The sequence below is a fragment of the Pezoporus wallicus genome, unplaced genomic scaffold (genome assembly GCF_028554395.1).
Source record: "Pezoporus wallicus isolate ANWC-B61680 ecotype Strahan unplaced genomic scaffold, APGP_CSIRO_Pwel_v1 contig_3488, whole genome shotgun sequence".
Classification (NCBI taxonomy): domain Eukaryota; kingdom Metazoa; phylum Chordata; class Aves; order Psittaciformes; family Psittacidae; genus Pezoporus; species Pezoporus wallicus.
The window spans coordinates 1,148,415-1,163,525 of record NW_026635397.1 but is presented as its reverse complement, the minus strand read 5'-3'; the positions used below and the strand labels follow the sequence as shown (position 1 = coordinate 1,163,525).

Below are 15,111 nucleotides of genomic sequence, written 5' to 3'. Positions count from 1 at the left end.
CTGACAATACAGAAAATTTCATGATTTCCCCTCTTCCTTCAAGCAGTTTCTTACATGCACAGATTATATTAAAAGTGGATGTGTACATTTTCCTGTCTGCAGCATAAATACACTGGGTTATAATAGAGGATTAAAATCAGTTCAACCTATTCAGCACTCATGTTCGACATGGGAGATGAGAAAATGATCTGAGAAACTCGCAGAAAGGGTCAGTGAAATATCCTTAGGGCTACTAGAGTACAAGGACAAGTATTCAGGCCAGGGGATGGCAGCCTATGAATCTACCAGTAGAAGTGAAATAAATGGACACACACTCCAACCACACATGGGACACCAAAGTCAAATGAAAAAAGAAATCAAGGAAACTGAAACAGAGCAAGTGGAATTAGGAAGGGCAGGCATGAAGCATGAAAAGGCAAAGAATAATAGAGCACAAAGTTCTGGTGAACATCAGCCATAACGGGCATTAGAGTGAGCATTTACATTCACTTGTGTGCTAATGACTTATTATATATTCAGAGCCATGAAACTCCTGCATCACCTTGTCATCCACAAGCGTGCAAAGATAAGTGACAAATCTGGCACTAGCTTTAAAGACAGCACTGTTGCTCACTGGCAGTCATTTTCTCAAGCTGTGGCACAACTGGTTTTCTTTGATAAACTCCATGTTAGCAAGGCCAGTGCCTACTGCTTTAATGATGCCTCAAGAAAGCAGCAGAAGGTGAGAATGCATCTTGAGGTGAGAATAAACACAGAGGTGAAGGTTATTTCCAGGTGCATGAGGGCATAGGCTATGTTATTTTACTGGGATAACCAGGAAAAGAAAGAGAAGAGAAATGATGCAACCTGATAGCTACAGCCAGATTAGCAACATCGTTAGAGACAAACAAGTAGAATCATTATCCAAAATGTTATGAATAACTCATGACAAAAGCCGTATTTACAGAGTTTATGAAAAAGCAGCAAGAGGAAACTACAGTAAATGAATTAATGTTGAGTCCTGTCTGCTGTAGGGTGACACAGTTATGATCATCTACTTATGCAGATGGGTATGTCAGTGGAGGGAGGTACAGACATACTGAAGTTCTGCATCTGTTGATGAAAACAAAGAATGATGATGAAAGAAGAGAACATGAAAAGCTGAATTCCACCTGCAGCAGCCCCCTGCAGAGATCCATTTAGGAAATTCATCATTTTTAGGCCTTTCAGTGGCTTTTCAGTGATAAAGCGTATTCCTGAAATCTTACTAAAGGAGGATTTCCTCACACCTCCTTTTTGGGCAGGGAGGAGTAGGGACACAAAGACACAGAAGGGGACAATGAGAGAGGAGACTTCTGCAGCACACTGACAGGGATGACTTCTCAATACATAGCAACTCAACAAGAAGTTGAGAGGAGGGGCTTTGGACAAGGGCCTGTAGAGACAGGACGAGGAAAATGGCTTCAACATGTCAGAGGGGAGACTGAGATGAGCTCTTAGGCAGAAGCTCTTCCCTGTGAGGGTGCTGAGGCACTGGCACAGGGTGCCCAGAGAAGCTGTGGCTGCCCCATCCCTGGCAGTGTTCAAGGCCAGGTTGGACACAGGGGCTTGGAGCAATCTGCTCTAGTGGAAGGTGTCCCTGCCCATGGCAGGGGTTAGAACTGGATGACTCCCTTCCAACCCAAACCATCTATGACTCTATGAAGAATATACAGTATATAACTAATACTCAACAAGTATATATGGTATATCTTTACAGAGCCACACTATACTACTCCTCTACCATGGCTTTCCAGCACCACAATTCCAGACCTCAAAAGAAGTATATACAATCAAGCTGCTGCATCACTGAAGCCTCTTATCTTCTCTCTGCCAATAATCCCTATCACATACATGAAGCTTATCACACACATGAAGCAAACGCCCCACAGAAATAAACGCTGCAATTCAGCCAGTGTCCCATTGCAAAGTGAGGCTGAAATCCCGTCCCTGCAGCAGCACCTCTGCAAGCTTTGTTTCTCAGAAATGTTACACAAGGTTATTCCCCTGCTTACAGGAGACCTATGGCAGAGGACACAATCCTGGCTATTCAGGCAAGTGGAATGGAATTCAGGAAACACCTCCAGCCGTTCCCCGTGGTCACTCTTTTATATGCTGTCTCCTTTTCCCAAAGGAGAGGCTCCCTTGTTTTATCTCCTGACCTTTCTGCTGTGACCAGCTTACACTGTGACAAAAGCTGCCAAGATCTTACACAGCCTTTGTGGCTGTGGATTGCAAAGTCCACACAGGACACTGGTGAGTCTGTCCCAGTATGGCCCCACCATGGGTTAAGAGGGCTGCAGCACGTTTTAAGGCTGGGCTGGAAGGATGTTTTCAGTACATCACTAAGAAATCTTGGTCATCGCAGATGATACATTAAGAACATGTAAGTTTTTACTCTCTGATATCTACTGTGTTTCAGGTATACTCCTTAAGGAGCTCAGCTGAAAAGCAACCGTGCCAGTTGAAGATGTGTTCAGTAATACATTCTCTGTTCATATACACCACATTTTGTAGGCCCAACTGGGAAACAAAGCAGCAGTGGTGCCTGCTGCACATCACCCACAGGGCAATGCCTACAAGAGGCGAGTAGCAAATGCGGCTGTCCTCAACCACCACATACACCGACAGGAAAATCCAGGCAGGAGGATGGAATTTTCCTCTTCAGTCAAATTATAGGTTGTGCTATTTAAATCCCTGTGGGCCCAATCACAAAATTTTATTAAACAGTTTTCCATGTTTAACAGTTATTCACAGAAAGGTCCACTATAATAGTATTTTAGCACCATCAACCTGTCGAAATCAACCTGCCCAATTACTCCAAACTACATTAATAACACCGGATATTACACTAATTGTGTCCAGTTTCTATGCAGACGAGGTCCCACGGGGCTAATTTTGCATCCTCAGGGGCAAGCAACTTAGCCATCAAGCTGATTTCCCCAGGAATCCCTCCTCATTACACAGGTCCAGGCTGTCAAACTTCTTCCTTTTTTTTAAACTAAAAAAAAGAGGTTAATGGGCCAATCAGTCATCAATTATTTCCTGGGAGGCCAGCAGGCAAAGGGTTAAAGTGGGAAGAACCAGCTGCAACTGAGTTCCATTTGGAAGTTATCAACAGGAGATGTCTCAAATGATGTTGCTGTTGTTTGGTTTGCCCTTTGCTTTAAAGTGGTGGGGGCCAGGATGGGCAATGAGCTGAAACTGTCAGATTATGATGAGATGAACCCAAAGCCATTTATTTCTTCAGTGGAAGTGGACGTGCAACGAGGAAATTTTAGGAAAACCATTGCACTCTCGTAACCACCAAGCCCCTTCCAAGCAGCACCAAGGTCCCACTGTTTATGCTGCACTGTTTGCACCATTATCCTTTCATAGTGAAATTAACTACATTTAAGCCAAGGTCACATTTATTTTGCTCTGCCAAAAGTCAGACATGGCTACAGCCCACCACTTACAGCAAACAAGAGATAGAGCTCCTCAGAAGCAAAGGATTGTGCAAGGGAAATCAAACATTTAGGCATGGTCTCACCGCATTCCCGTACCAATGCCTGTGTTAACTGTATGACACAGAGATCAGATTTAGAAAACTACACTGTCAACGACTACAGGATGCAATTAGTCTGTAACTTGCTTTAGAGAGATCAATTAAGTCTACTACAATGTAGAGAAAATGCAAGTCCGGAAGCAGTTGCACCTCTTGGTATCCTGCAAGATCGGTTCTAAATGGTGTGCAAAGATCAGTTTGTTCCAAATTTCCACTTCCCACATCTTTTATTCTCAATATTAAGGGTTTCAGAAATAGCCACCAACACCTTGCACCAGAGTGGGGTAACCACAAGCACAGCTTGAAGCCAATGGAAGACAAGGGCTCCTTTCCACCAGGCACTCTACAGTCAGGAATTACAGCCATCCCAAAAGTTTCCTTTTAAACAAAACCATTATTTCTATTTTCCATGGCTATAAAACAGACACTCACCAGGCTTCAGGCACCTCTCACAAGCAGACATGAATATTCTACCAGAATCAGAAATAAAACTGGATCTTCTGGCCTCCAAGCCAACCAGCCTCTTTCACTAGGTGCCAGATCGTGTGTTTGCTGTCATCAGAGGACCCTGCTGCTGCTGCTAATGAACAGTAACTCACTGTGCATGTCTGGTGTAGGATGCCACTCAGACAGGAAACACTTTCCAGAAACAAGAAGTCAAGTGCAGAGCCAACAGATTCTCAGTGGTGTATTTCAAACACCTGTGAAGCACCTTCAAGAGTTGAGGTTACAGCCTGAAACCTAGTCAAGTCTGCCTCAAGTAATACTGAGACCTATTTAAACTCCCTTTTTATTCACGCCCTCCTCCCCCTCTCTGTTCAAGCACCCTTTCTTAATAACCCTTCATCTTTTCAAAAGGATGGGAATGAAACAGCGCCAATATGCTCAGCAACCCACATCAGATGTTAACAATATACAATTTGTTTACAATGAAGGCACGTTGGTATTTACGTACTATATGATGTTAACTAGTGTTACCTTTTGCCACTTGGTGTAAATTATCCCTGCAACTCAGAAGATAAGTATGTTTATTAGCAGCCTCAATTAAGGAAATATTTGTGCCATGTCCCACTGGGCATGACTATGCTAATACTTCTCTCCCCTTTCCAAACCCAGTGTCTAAATCTAATTAGTTTTGAAAATCTACCCTATGAGGACAAAATAGCTCTGCTGTTGGTCGCCCACAGCTCTTGATAAAGGTTGTGTTTCACTGGAAGAATTTTGCAGTGGTGCTGTTTTCTATCACTACCTGTGAGTGACAAACTGGTGATGAAAGGCTGGTTCCTCCCCATACGTACTTCTTATTCTATCTGGATGCCGAGGCAACATGGTTTGAATAAATCCATGAAGTAATGCGAGTCTACACTTGCATTAGGTGTTTCCTGATGTGTTTCAAGCTTGAGGTTTCCTTCCAATATGACAACTCCCATGGCAGGGGAATTGGAACTGGATGATCTCGAGGTTCTTTCCAACCCACGCTATTCTATGATTCTATGACACATGTTTCAAAGCTGAAGAGCTTGCTTAACTAAAGGGTGTTGTGAAGGTGAGTCTATAGAGCAGAGCTTACCTCAGGTGCTCCCATCCATCTGCCATCAACATTCCACACAGGCACAGTACCACAGCAGCAGTTATCACTAACTTCTAACCAAAACACAGTTTGAGAGTTAATGAATATGCAGAAGAAAAGTTTTCCAGGAAAGCCTGGCCCTGTTTAACATGTCAGACAGGTAACCAACAAGAGTGGAAAGGTAAGGATTTAATATCTTTATGCATGTTAAAGCAGAGCACAGCCATTTACTTTCTTAAAGATAAGCCTTTCTGCGGTGCTGCAAAATCTACTGATATAGGAAAAGTAATTCTGTATTTCAATTATATTCAGGAACAAGTGACTCTAGCTTGTCGTATAACCAGAGTAGGGTCTGGTTTAAGGATAACACAGTGACATTATGTACGTTCCCCCTAGAGAATCAAAGCATTGCTTAAAGACCGCCTGCCTGCAATAAGGAGCAGGTGGGACTTTTGTATTTGTCAGTGGCTCCCTATAGAAAAAAAACCCAAATCTGAAAATGAGAGAGTTTTAGGCAAACTCTGAAATGAAGAAAATAAAGTTTCTTGCAATCACACAGAACTGACAGAGGACCAGCGGAGGACACACCTGTATGATGTCTGCTTCTTTCTGCCCTCAGAAGCTTGAGTCCTTCAGCTGTGATCTTGTACCCAGCCAACTCTGTGAATATCCTGCCCTTCCTCACTCCTCTGTGACCAGACCTATCAGTAATGGGTCAAGCAATAGCCATGGGTCAGTAACAGCCAGGAAGAGGACTGCCAGCGTTGCACGGCATACAGCAAAAGGGGACCATATGTAAGCAAAACCGACCCACTACGTTGAGGACCATCCATATACCTGCTTCTGCCAAGCACCTACAAAATCAGTTGCATCATCTGAACTGCAGATTTCTCCATCTTAATCAGAGATTTACTACCTGGAAGCATAGAAAATACCTAAAAATAACAGAACCAGTGTTAAAAAACACTGGAGAGGCTGGTTCCTAGATCACGCTTTCAAAAATGGGACCGTACACAATGGAAATGGGTTTTGTCTGTAGAAAAGTGGAAGTGCAATTGAGCAAGCACGCGTTAAAGACCAAAGCAGGTTTGTTATTCTGGACTGTCATTTCCTATCATCATCCTGTTTTTTGAAGGCATAATTATCTAAACATGTGGCTTTTAATACTTACAGTGCTCATTAACTCAGCATTTGCATGTCTCACCATTCCAGCTTCCACACAAAGACTGACGGTACCGGCTCAAAGATGCAAAGCTATGGAGCACATTGATTGCTCTGTTTTCACTGGGGATAATACCTCCAGAAAGAGATACCTTTGCCTAACTTCAGAAGTTGGTTTTGATGATAGGTCTCAAAACTCTTTGGGCTGTGGCCAGCAGGAACATGCTCCCACATGCTTATCCAAGGTGCCTTTGATACTTGGTTTGATCAGTAAGAACAAAAGGTTACTCAAACTAGCCTGGCTGTAAACCACAAGGGAATTCTTCATACTTGTTTCCCTGGTGCCGTTTCCTAACAGGTAGATATAAAATCATAAGCTTCTCAAGCAGGAACAATGAACACGCCGATTAGAAGAAAAATCTGGTTGGGAGATAAAAGCCAGCAAATACGCAGAAAACAAAAATACACAGAAAATGGCAAATCACTAAAAAGTATCTTGTTTCCTATTAAGTGGGAAAAAAACCACACCCAAACCTATTAATATCTGACAACCCCATTCTCTCATTTCATAGTTGACACTTCCTGCAAAATATGCAGGAATACTGCGTATTTTATACTGCAAAACCATCAAAATGGAGCGTTTTGCTCTGAAAAGGGGATAATTTTGCATTTCCGCTGAGAAAGAAACCAAAATTACAACTTAAAACCCCAAAAAGCTTCCTTAAGAAGCTGCAGGAAAAAAATCCCACTTTTGTTTCCTCCCTACACTTTGTTTGGCAGCAAGAGCAAGGCAATAGAGCAGTAATTGTGCAAAAGAAAGGACGGTGATATAAATCACCAAAGGTTAATGATCAGGATGTGAACAGAGGGACTTGTTTACAGAAATAGCATGCAATTTAAAATTTACAAGAGATTTAATGCCACCGCTTGGCAATCACTAAAATCAACAGCCCAGAAAACAGTGACATTAAGAAAAATATTACAGTTATAATCATTCCAAAATAAGTCAATTAGTGTTAGGGCATGCGCTCGCGATTACTTGACCCATTTGCTTTGCACTTAAGTGAAGAGAAAAAAGAAATCCCCCCTCCTTTATACTGAGATTACTGAGTTGTGACCTATTTTGCATTCTCTATTTCTCCCACCATCCCTCTTGCATGCTGCTGGAGATGGTGGTGGAGGGTGGTGGGTGTTTTTTTTGCTCTCCTTGCCTAGCTTCCAAGTAATTCTGACCTCTGACATTTGTAATAAAACAGGGAAAAAAAGAAGGAAGTTTATAATTGTGTTGTTCAAATGAAGGTGGGGAGAGGGGGGGTGGAATATAAAATTCAATGTGCTATTATAGCAAAGCCATGACGGCTGTCTTCGGTGGAAAAAAAGCAATGTAAGTCAATTTGTGAACTTTGCCACCAGGTGACCTTTAGAAATACAACAATATACAGAATTTACAAGCAAGAGTAGCACATGCAAATGACCCGGCACTGTCTCGCCTTTGGATTAGAGCTGCAAAGAGCATTACGGAGAAGGCTTGCACAAAGCAAATTAAGACTGTTACTTAAATGTCACGGCACACTATTGTATTTGGCTACAGATCATTACACCTGATACTAACACTTTTAAAAACTGTAATAACTTGGGAAGTATTACATTGAGTGCCCACATGTAGAAAGAAATATATATATATATAAAAAAAATAGAAAAAAAGGGAAGAAAATGGGTTCCTGCAGTAATTTAAACATCACCACTCCACGACGAGAGGGAAAGGTCAAAATTTAAGTAAGCTGAAAGGAACATGAATGGCAAACTAAAAAGCACAACCAACACACACACAAAAAGGATGAAAAGACCAAGTGGAATGACTCTGCAAACACAAGATGAAAGCACGCATGCTTTGGGCAAATTTGATTTCCATGCCTGCACTGGGGAAGGGGGAGACGCAAGGAGGACGCAGGGTAAAAAATAAAGGGTAAGAGAGGAGGTGTCCATCTACAACGGGTGGGTTTGTTACCTTCAGTGTTGGTGCTGCTGCTGCTGTATATATTTCGCAGGCTACCAACACGGTTTAGTTTCCAAGCTTTGCGTTTGGCTGCGTCCAGAGAGCAGGAGGGGAAGAGAAAAAAACAAAAAGAGAATAAAAATAACGAAAAAGGGAGGAAAGAAAGAAATGAAAAAAAGGGGAGAAAGGAAACATCAAAATAGCATGTGAAGTAAAATACAAGCGCGAGCCTCGTAACACGAAGAGCTGCACACAGAAAATGCACACGGGACTTTACAGCCTCTGCGATCCACGGACAATATGGAAAGCCTCTTATCGAGGGTGATTTTTGAAAGGCTCTAAAACATGACACGATCTGACAAGATTAAATGGATCTGCTATTGGAATAGACAAAACCAGAGCAGTAGAAGTACAAAAATGCAGGAAGTATTTGTACAAAGGATACACGACCAGACAAAAACAGCTACTGCAAAATGGGATTTAATTAATGACGAAACACAGCCAGACAAGAGCTCTTTCTCCTTCACAAGCCTGTACCGCTCACTTAGTGCTTGTAGTTCACCTTTAAACCACTTCTTTACATCATCACCTTTAAAAGTTGAGGTGATGATGCAATAACCTTAAATCCTCATAACAACAAACTGTTATTTGTAGCTTTGAGCTTAGAGAGATTACTTAATTATTTTGAAGGTTGTCAAGTAGACATGGATGCAATTGATGCCTATGGTCCTCCCTTCCTCCCCCAGGCAAATCACTGCAAAAAAATCAAAGTGTATATTCTTCCTGTAAGAGGCAATACCCTCACTTCTTAGAATTGCCCCAAAATTGGAGATTCTCCGAGTTCCCAGCTGCTGTTTTACAATTAGCAGAAAATACTGCTCAAAAGCACTCCAGTCCCGTGCTCATTAGGAAAAAAACCACATTTTTACCTTCTTTTAAACTGACATGTTTCGCCTCAAGAGTGAATTCACAGCATGAAAAGTACCTTCAATCAACAATATGCTTGCTTAGCCTGAGTTTCATCAGGCAGGAACAGTATGAAGCATCTGAGTCCACCATGACACTGCTGGACCCTAACAGTGACTAAAAGAACAGCATTGTGCACTCTTCTTCATGCATACACATCCCCACATCTGAGGAGGTAACTGTGTACCTGCTAAAGTGCTACCTCTATCAGCTTTCCAGCTTACCTAGTTAAGAAATAATGATGCAGCACTGCTTGGCATGCAACTGCTTGTTAAAATCTGTTTTATAGGAGCAAGCAAGAGACCACTGGAGTCAGTGATAAGTGGAAGAGCATCCAGACCTCCTTTTGAGCCGCCCTTCCTAGCAGGTCACCCAGCCCTCCTGTCCACAGACAGTGGAGAGCTTTCAGTTTGGGTGTGAGGCTTCTAGAAAGTTACATTAATTACGATTAATTTCTATGACATGCATCATTGATACATGTAGAAATGGCTTACACAGAGGCAGTCCAGACCAGCCTGTAAAACTCTTCCATAATTTTAGTAACATCATTTCCTCCTTGGAAAATGACTCCCACAGCAGTGCAGGAAGAAATTAAACACACCATGCTTGCACATACCAGAGTTTTCATAGATCTGTAAGTCACAGGACAGGAAACAGCCTCAAGCTGCACCAGGGGAGGTTTAGATGGAGCTGAGGAACAATTCCTTCCCCACAGGGTGCTCAGGCATTGGAACTGGCTGCCCAGGGCAGGGCTGGAGTCACCGTCCCTGCAAGTGCTCACACACCGCGGAGATGAGGCCTCAGTGCCATGGGTTAGTGGTGGCCTTGGCAGGGCTGGGGAACGGTTGGACTGGCTGAGCTTAAAGGGCTTTCCCAACCTGGCTGATTGTGGTTGTACGTTTGAAATTGGAAGAGTCTTCCACTCCCATACAGGTCAGAGTAAAACTCAGCTCGTAAACCTGGAGTACACCCATTCCCATCCTCACCGCAGATGCTCCTCACCCTTTAGGATGACATCAACATCTCACAACGTCATGAGTACTGTGATAACAACTGTTTTACATTTTTCTTTCTATATTTATGAACTTTAACAAAACTCTTGATTTTCAGCTAAAGTGCTAAGGCTGCAAGAGAACTGTCCAAACACCTAGTGTTAATCTACATGCTGTTTTAATAAAGCCATCTGCGGGCTTTAATGCTATGTACTCAAAAAGGAGGACCTGGATGTCTGCATGACATCCTATAGAATGCATCGCACTGAAATGAAAATAGATAACAATATCTGAAAGGAAAAGTTACATCTCTAAAAACTAAAGTTCATCAAATCTATAAATATCTTCACTGAGTGCATCCTTCAGTATGAAAACCCCCTTCAGTTTTCAGACCTATTTAACATGTCCCAACACCTAGAGAGGCACAATTTCCTAGCAGAAAACTTGTTTTTCCTGAGAAACATTTACATATAAATAGGCAAAATCGAGGTTTGGCACCCTTCAGAAAGAGAAGATGGTCTCCAGTACACAAAGACCTTTTCCCAGTCCCTTTTCATTTTTCACACTTTAATGGCACGTTAGAGTATGGCCGTATGAGCAGGAAGTGAACTCGCAGCCTGGTTTTCTATTAACCTATTGATGAAATAATCCATTTTAATGTGTTAAGTGTAATGCCTTTTTCTTCTCTTTAAACAAATGGACTTTTCCACAGTGATGCTGAAGCCCTGATACATCTGAGTGTGTCCTTTAGCATCGATTAGGCTCCTGCCTGCCTCCTCAAGGTGCTCCGCTGTCTTGAGGATTCAATAATATTATCAGCAGCAGTGTTTGGACACTGCCAAGCGCAGCCTCCGCCAGGTGATTGATGTGCATGTAAGCACCAGGGCCCAGCTTAGCCATCCTACCCTGCCTGCCTTCAAAATTACACACTGGCTACACATTTTTGTGACCTACCAACAAGGCTTTAATGGGCACCGAAGTCTGTTATTTATCTGGCTTGTCCTTGACTTCTATCCCAGGACATCCTTTCCGTCCCATCTGGGTTCCAAAGTTAATTCAACAAAAGCTCTTGCTGCCAACTCTGCATGCATATATATATACACACATAAAGTATATATACACTTAAACAACTAAACCCCAGCTGGTTTCCAATAAAAAAGCTATAAGAAGTACTTATTCCATTATTTAATAGCAAACAAAGCCCCCTAATTAGAAAGACAAGACCTTTCTTCAAGGTATATTGATTTCAAGTATTTTCTGGAAGCCTGTTTTCCTCAAAGAAGCCACAAAGAAGCATCTCTGACTAGAAAATCCTGGACAAACACCTCTCTCAGACACCAAGTATCTGGAATGAAGTTAACTATTTCCCAGAAGACAGCGGGTATTTAGCTTGTACTGAAACTGCAACTAGCATTCTGCCTCCTATGTCGTGCTACCTCAACGTGAATGACTAATGTATTTTACTAATGTTTCAAGAAAATCTTCTATTAACTTTGACACTTGCCCTTATCTCTGGCTTCACAGCTGACAAAAACAACACTTCAGAAATCAAAGCAGTCCCCCCATCTTAACCAGTGTGTAGATATGGTGTAGCAGCGCAGTTTCTGCTCTTATCCAAACTCATTAACTCCAGAAACATAGATTGCCAAGATGAAATTCCTATCACTGCTGGGTAAATTCATTTGTGCATCCTAACACTCAGTCTGGACCAGCACAAGCAGTCATTCATTATCTGTCACCCAACAGCACAGAGCTCAGCTTTTAACAACCCTGCAAAACAACACTAGGATGGTTGCTACCTTCAATTTGGTGTAAGCCATTGTCCAGCCATTCCTCCTGGTAGCAACCACAGGAAGAAATCACAATGCACCCAACCATGAAGGCTTTGACTCTCAGAGCCTGAGATGTGTTTCTCTAAGAAAAAGGGTTAAAGTGCTTTATTGAGTTCTTGTGAGGAAACTGCTTACAACTGTATCATCTGTGATGGGATGCATCATGCATCATGCGCGCATGCGGTTCACGTGTACTGGGGTGTCTTGTTCAAACCAGAGAATCAAAGACTGGTTTGGGTTGGGAGAGACCTTAAAGCTCCATCCAGTTCCAACCCCTGCCACAGGCAGGGACACCTTCCACTAGAGCAGGTTGCTCCAAGCCCCATTCAACCTGGCCTTGAGCACTGACAGCAATGGGGCAGGCAGAATCATCTTTCCAGAGGCTTTGAGCTCTTCTGGAGTTAAGCAAGGCTCCCACTCCTTTTGTGTTCCAGAGTAACATCCTGCTTGCTTACTCTTAAAATATATCACCCCCACCAATTTGTCCTTTTTCCCCAACCACATGAGAACAGTCTGGCCTCCAGATCTACATCTTGGACCTTTACAAACCTGTACAATACTGGAATGGTCAGAATTGTTTACTACTGTGGCTTTCCTAATATAGAACTTCAACAAACTGCTTAAATCAAATGGAGGAGGATCTGTGGCTGTAGAGTACATAGAGAGCATGGGAGTTGTGAAAGTCCTTTCTGTGTCTCTGTAGGCACTGACTGGACTCACTGTGCAGGACCAGAGGCAATTCCACTCCATTATTGCAGTTGTCTAGGTCCTTATCTGCAGCTTTTCAGTGTGTAAGGAGGGACTGTAATGCACACACCCTGAAGTGGAAGCTATACAGGTTATTTAAGGCTCTACAAGTCTTTGAACATCCAAACACCGCCGAAAGAGAGCACTAAAAACTGATTCCAAATAGAAGATACTTAAATCTAGTGGGAGATGATTACGTGTTAGGCCTATTAACAATAAAATGGTGGCAACAGCTTGCCTGTTCAGCTGAAGCTCTGGGAGGACATCCAGCTGTATCTGGAGACACAGGCAAGCCTCTGTTTGCTGATGACTTTGAGTACTCCACTTTGGGAGCTGAACTGCACTGATTTAACATACATTCTAAGTGTAAAACAAACTTGCTTATGCATTTTTACTGTGTACATCTTAAACTGAGAATAGGTATGTCAGTATATGAAGCAGAAAACAAGGCTTCAGTACAGACTTTTGTTAAGATATGGAATAACTGGGAATCAATTAAACTTAATCACTCCCAATTACCACATATCTTTGTATTTGTTCAGGCAATAACTTTGCATCTGTGAGCCACCCCTTGCAGGCAGAATTTCTGTGTTTGCTTGCTTTAATAGGGCTGCTATTTATTCTGCGTTAATGAAACTACTTTTCCTGTCTAGTTTTGATTAGTTAGGTGTTGTAGTAAATATGTTTACCGCTGCTATGATCACACACTGTTATCTCTAAATGCAATAGATGTTTTTTACAAAGCACTCTCACCCATGTGTGATCTGAGGATACATCACTTTGATACCTGTGAAGTTCCCTTAAGATACTATACTCAATAAAGCACCAGATTAACCCCCTTTAACTTGCTCAAATTCACTTCTTGATACACTTTGCTAAGCAGAAATTGCCTTTTATTCTTAGGAGAGTCTTAATACCTAAGCCTCCCACTAAAAAACCTTCCTCTGCCACTGCACTGAGGAACTCCAGACATGTTAATGTCACCTCTGGTCTCCATGTGACAGAGTTCTTTGTTGATTAGATAAATAGTCCTCAGATAGCTGATTAAAAAATGATGTAGCCATTCGGTTGTGTGTCCAAGCCTTGTCAGCCATGTTGGATGTTAAAGTGTGCATGAATTACATCCCTGGAGTGTGCTGAACAGTGCTGATTAAATGAGGCACGCCACAGCCCTCAGCATCAATTATCAGAAATAATAGGATCTTTTCACCTACGCTGGAGGAAGGGGGCTGGGGCTGGAATGCCACTCGCTCCTCAGAACATCTCATCATCATCAGCTGCACCACATAAATAATGCTGTCCATTCACCTAAGGACGCTTGTTTATTTATTCTTATTGTGCAACAATTAAAGACAGGGAAGATGTATGAGGAAAAACCTTCTCTCATGGCATAGGCCAGGGGAACGCCGGAAAAATAGGGGTGTATTTGGTACATTTGCCTCTCTGCGTGAGAGGCAAACCTGAGCATCAGAGGGGTATTTCAGGATAAACACCGGGACCATCTAGCTGCCACCCCACTGGGAAAAAGATTCTGCGCTTCAGCCCTCCCCCTGCTCCTTCTCAACTCCTTCTGCATTGTGTGTGGATGCACCAGGAGCTGTAAAAGCGTGGACTGGGAATTCTTATTTCTTGCTGGTCAGCAGAACAGCGATTTGCTCAACAAGACTGTGCTCTTTCACAAGAGGACTGGAATGACTGTGTTAAGATGCAACCCAAGAGGTTCCTACACCATGTAAACTTGTTTCTATGACTGTGGAGGGGCTTGACAATTGCTTTACCCTACATGGAAGCAGCAATGACAGAAATTCCTCAAAAAGGGTTACCCCCCCCCCCCCCCCCCCCCAACAAAAAACAAATCAAAACTGGCACATCTGATGTATGACATTCAGGAAGCAAAATAATCTGGATCCATTAAGTTTCTAGATCTGACCAACACTTAAAATAAAACCACTGACAAAGTGCAAGTATCTTATAAATGTGTACACTACTTTCCTCTAATTCCTAACAAATGCACGCAGTATAGCTACCAAATCAGATTCCCAAAGTCGAGCATCTATTAACACTCGAAAGTGACTCTGATGTTTGCAAACATTTCTGCTTAATGCATTGCTGTTGATAGGACAGACCAAAAAAGTGAAGCCAAAAGATAGAAGATTTAACTGCTGCAGTTAACCTACAAGGTAACAGCCCGTAATATGCCCTTCTTGGATACCAGGATACTCAAAGAAACAAGCTGCAGGGAATTACTGAAGTGCCGAGTTAAAAACACAGCCCAAACACAT

At 42.5% G+C, this 15,111-nt stretch overlaps 1 protein-coding gene across 8 annotated transcripts in view; it reads right to left on the bottom strand.

The window, feature by feature from the left end:
- AGAP1 (ArfGAP with GTPase domain, ankyrin repeat and PH domain 1) overlaps nucleotides 1-15,111 on the bottom strand; it is a 320,437-nt gene that overhangs the window by 43,980 nt on the left and 261,346 nt on the right. For 5 of the 8 annotated variants that reach the window (XM_057422254.1, XM_057422264.1, XM_057422281.1 and 2 more), the window contains one exon: nucleotides 8,305-8,382. The exons of the other annotated variants lie outside the window; for them this stretch is intronic. In XM_057422254.1, coding sequence (XP_057278237.1) covers nucleotides 8,305-8,382 — 78 coding nt within the window. The remainder of the gene's footprint in view (nucleotides 1-8,304; nucleotides 8,383-15,111) is intronic. 8 annotated transcript variants of the gene reach the window in all.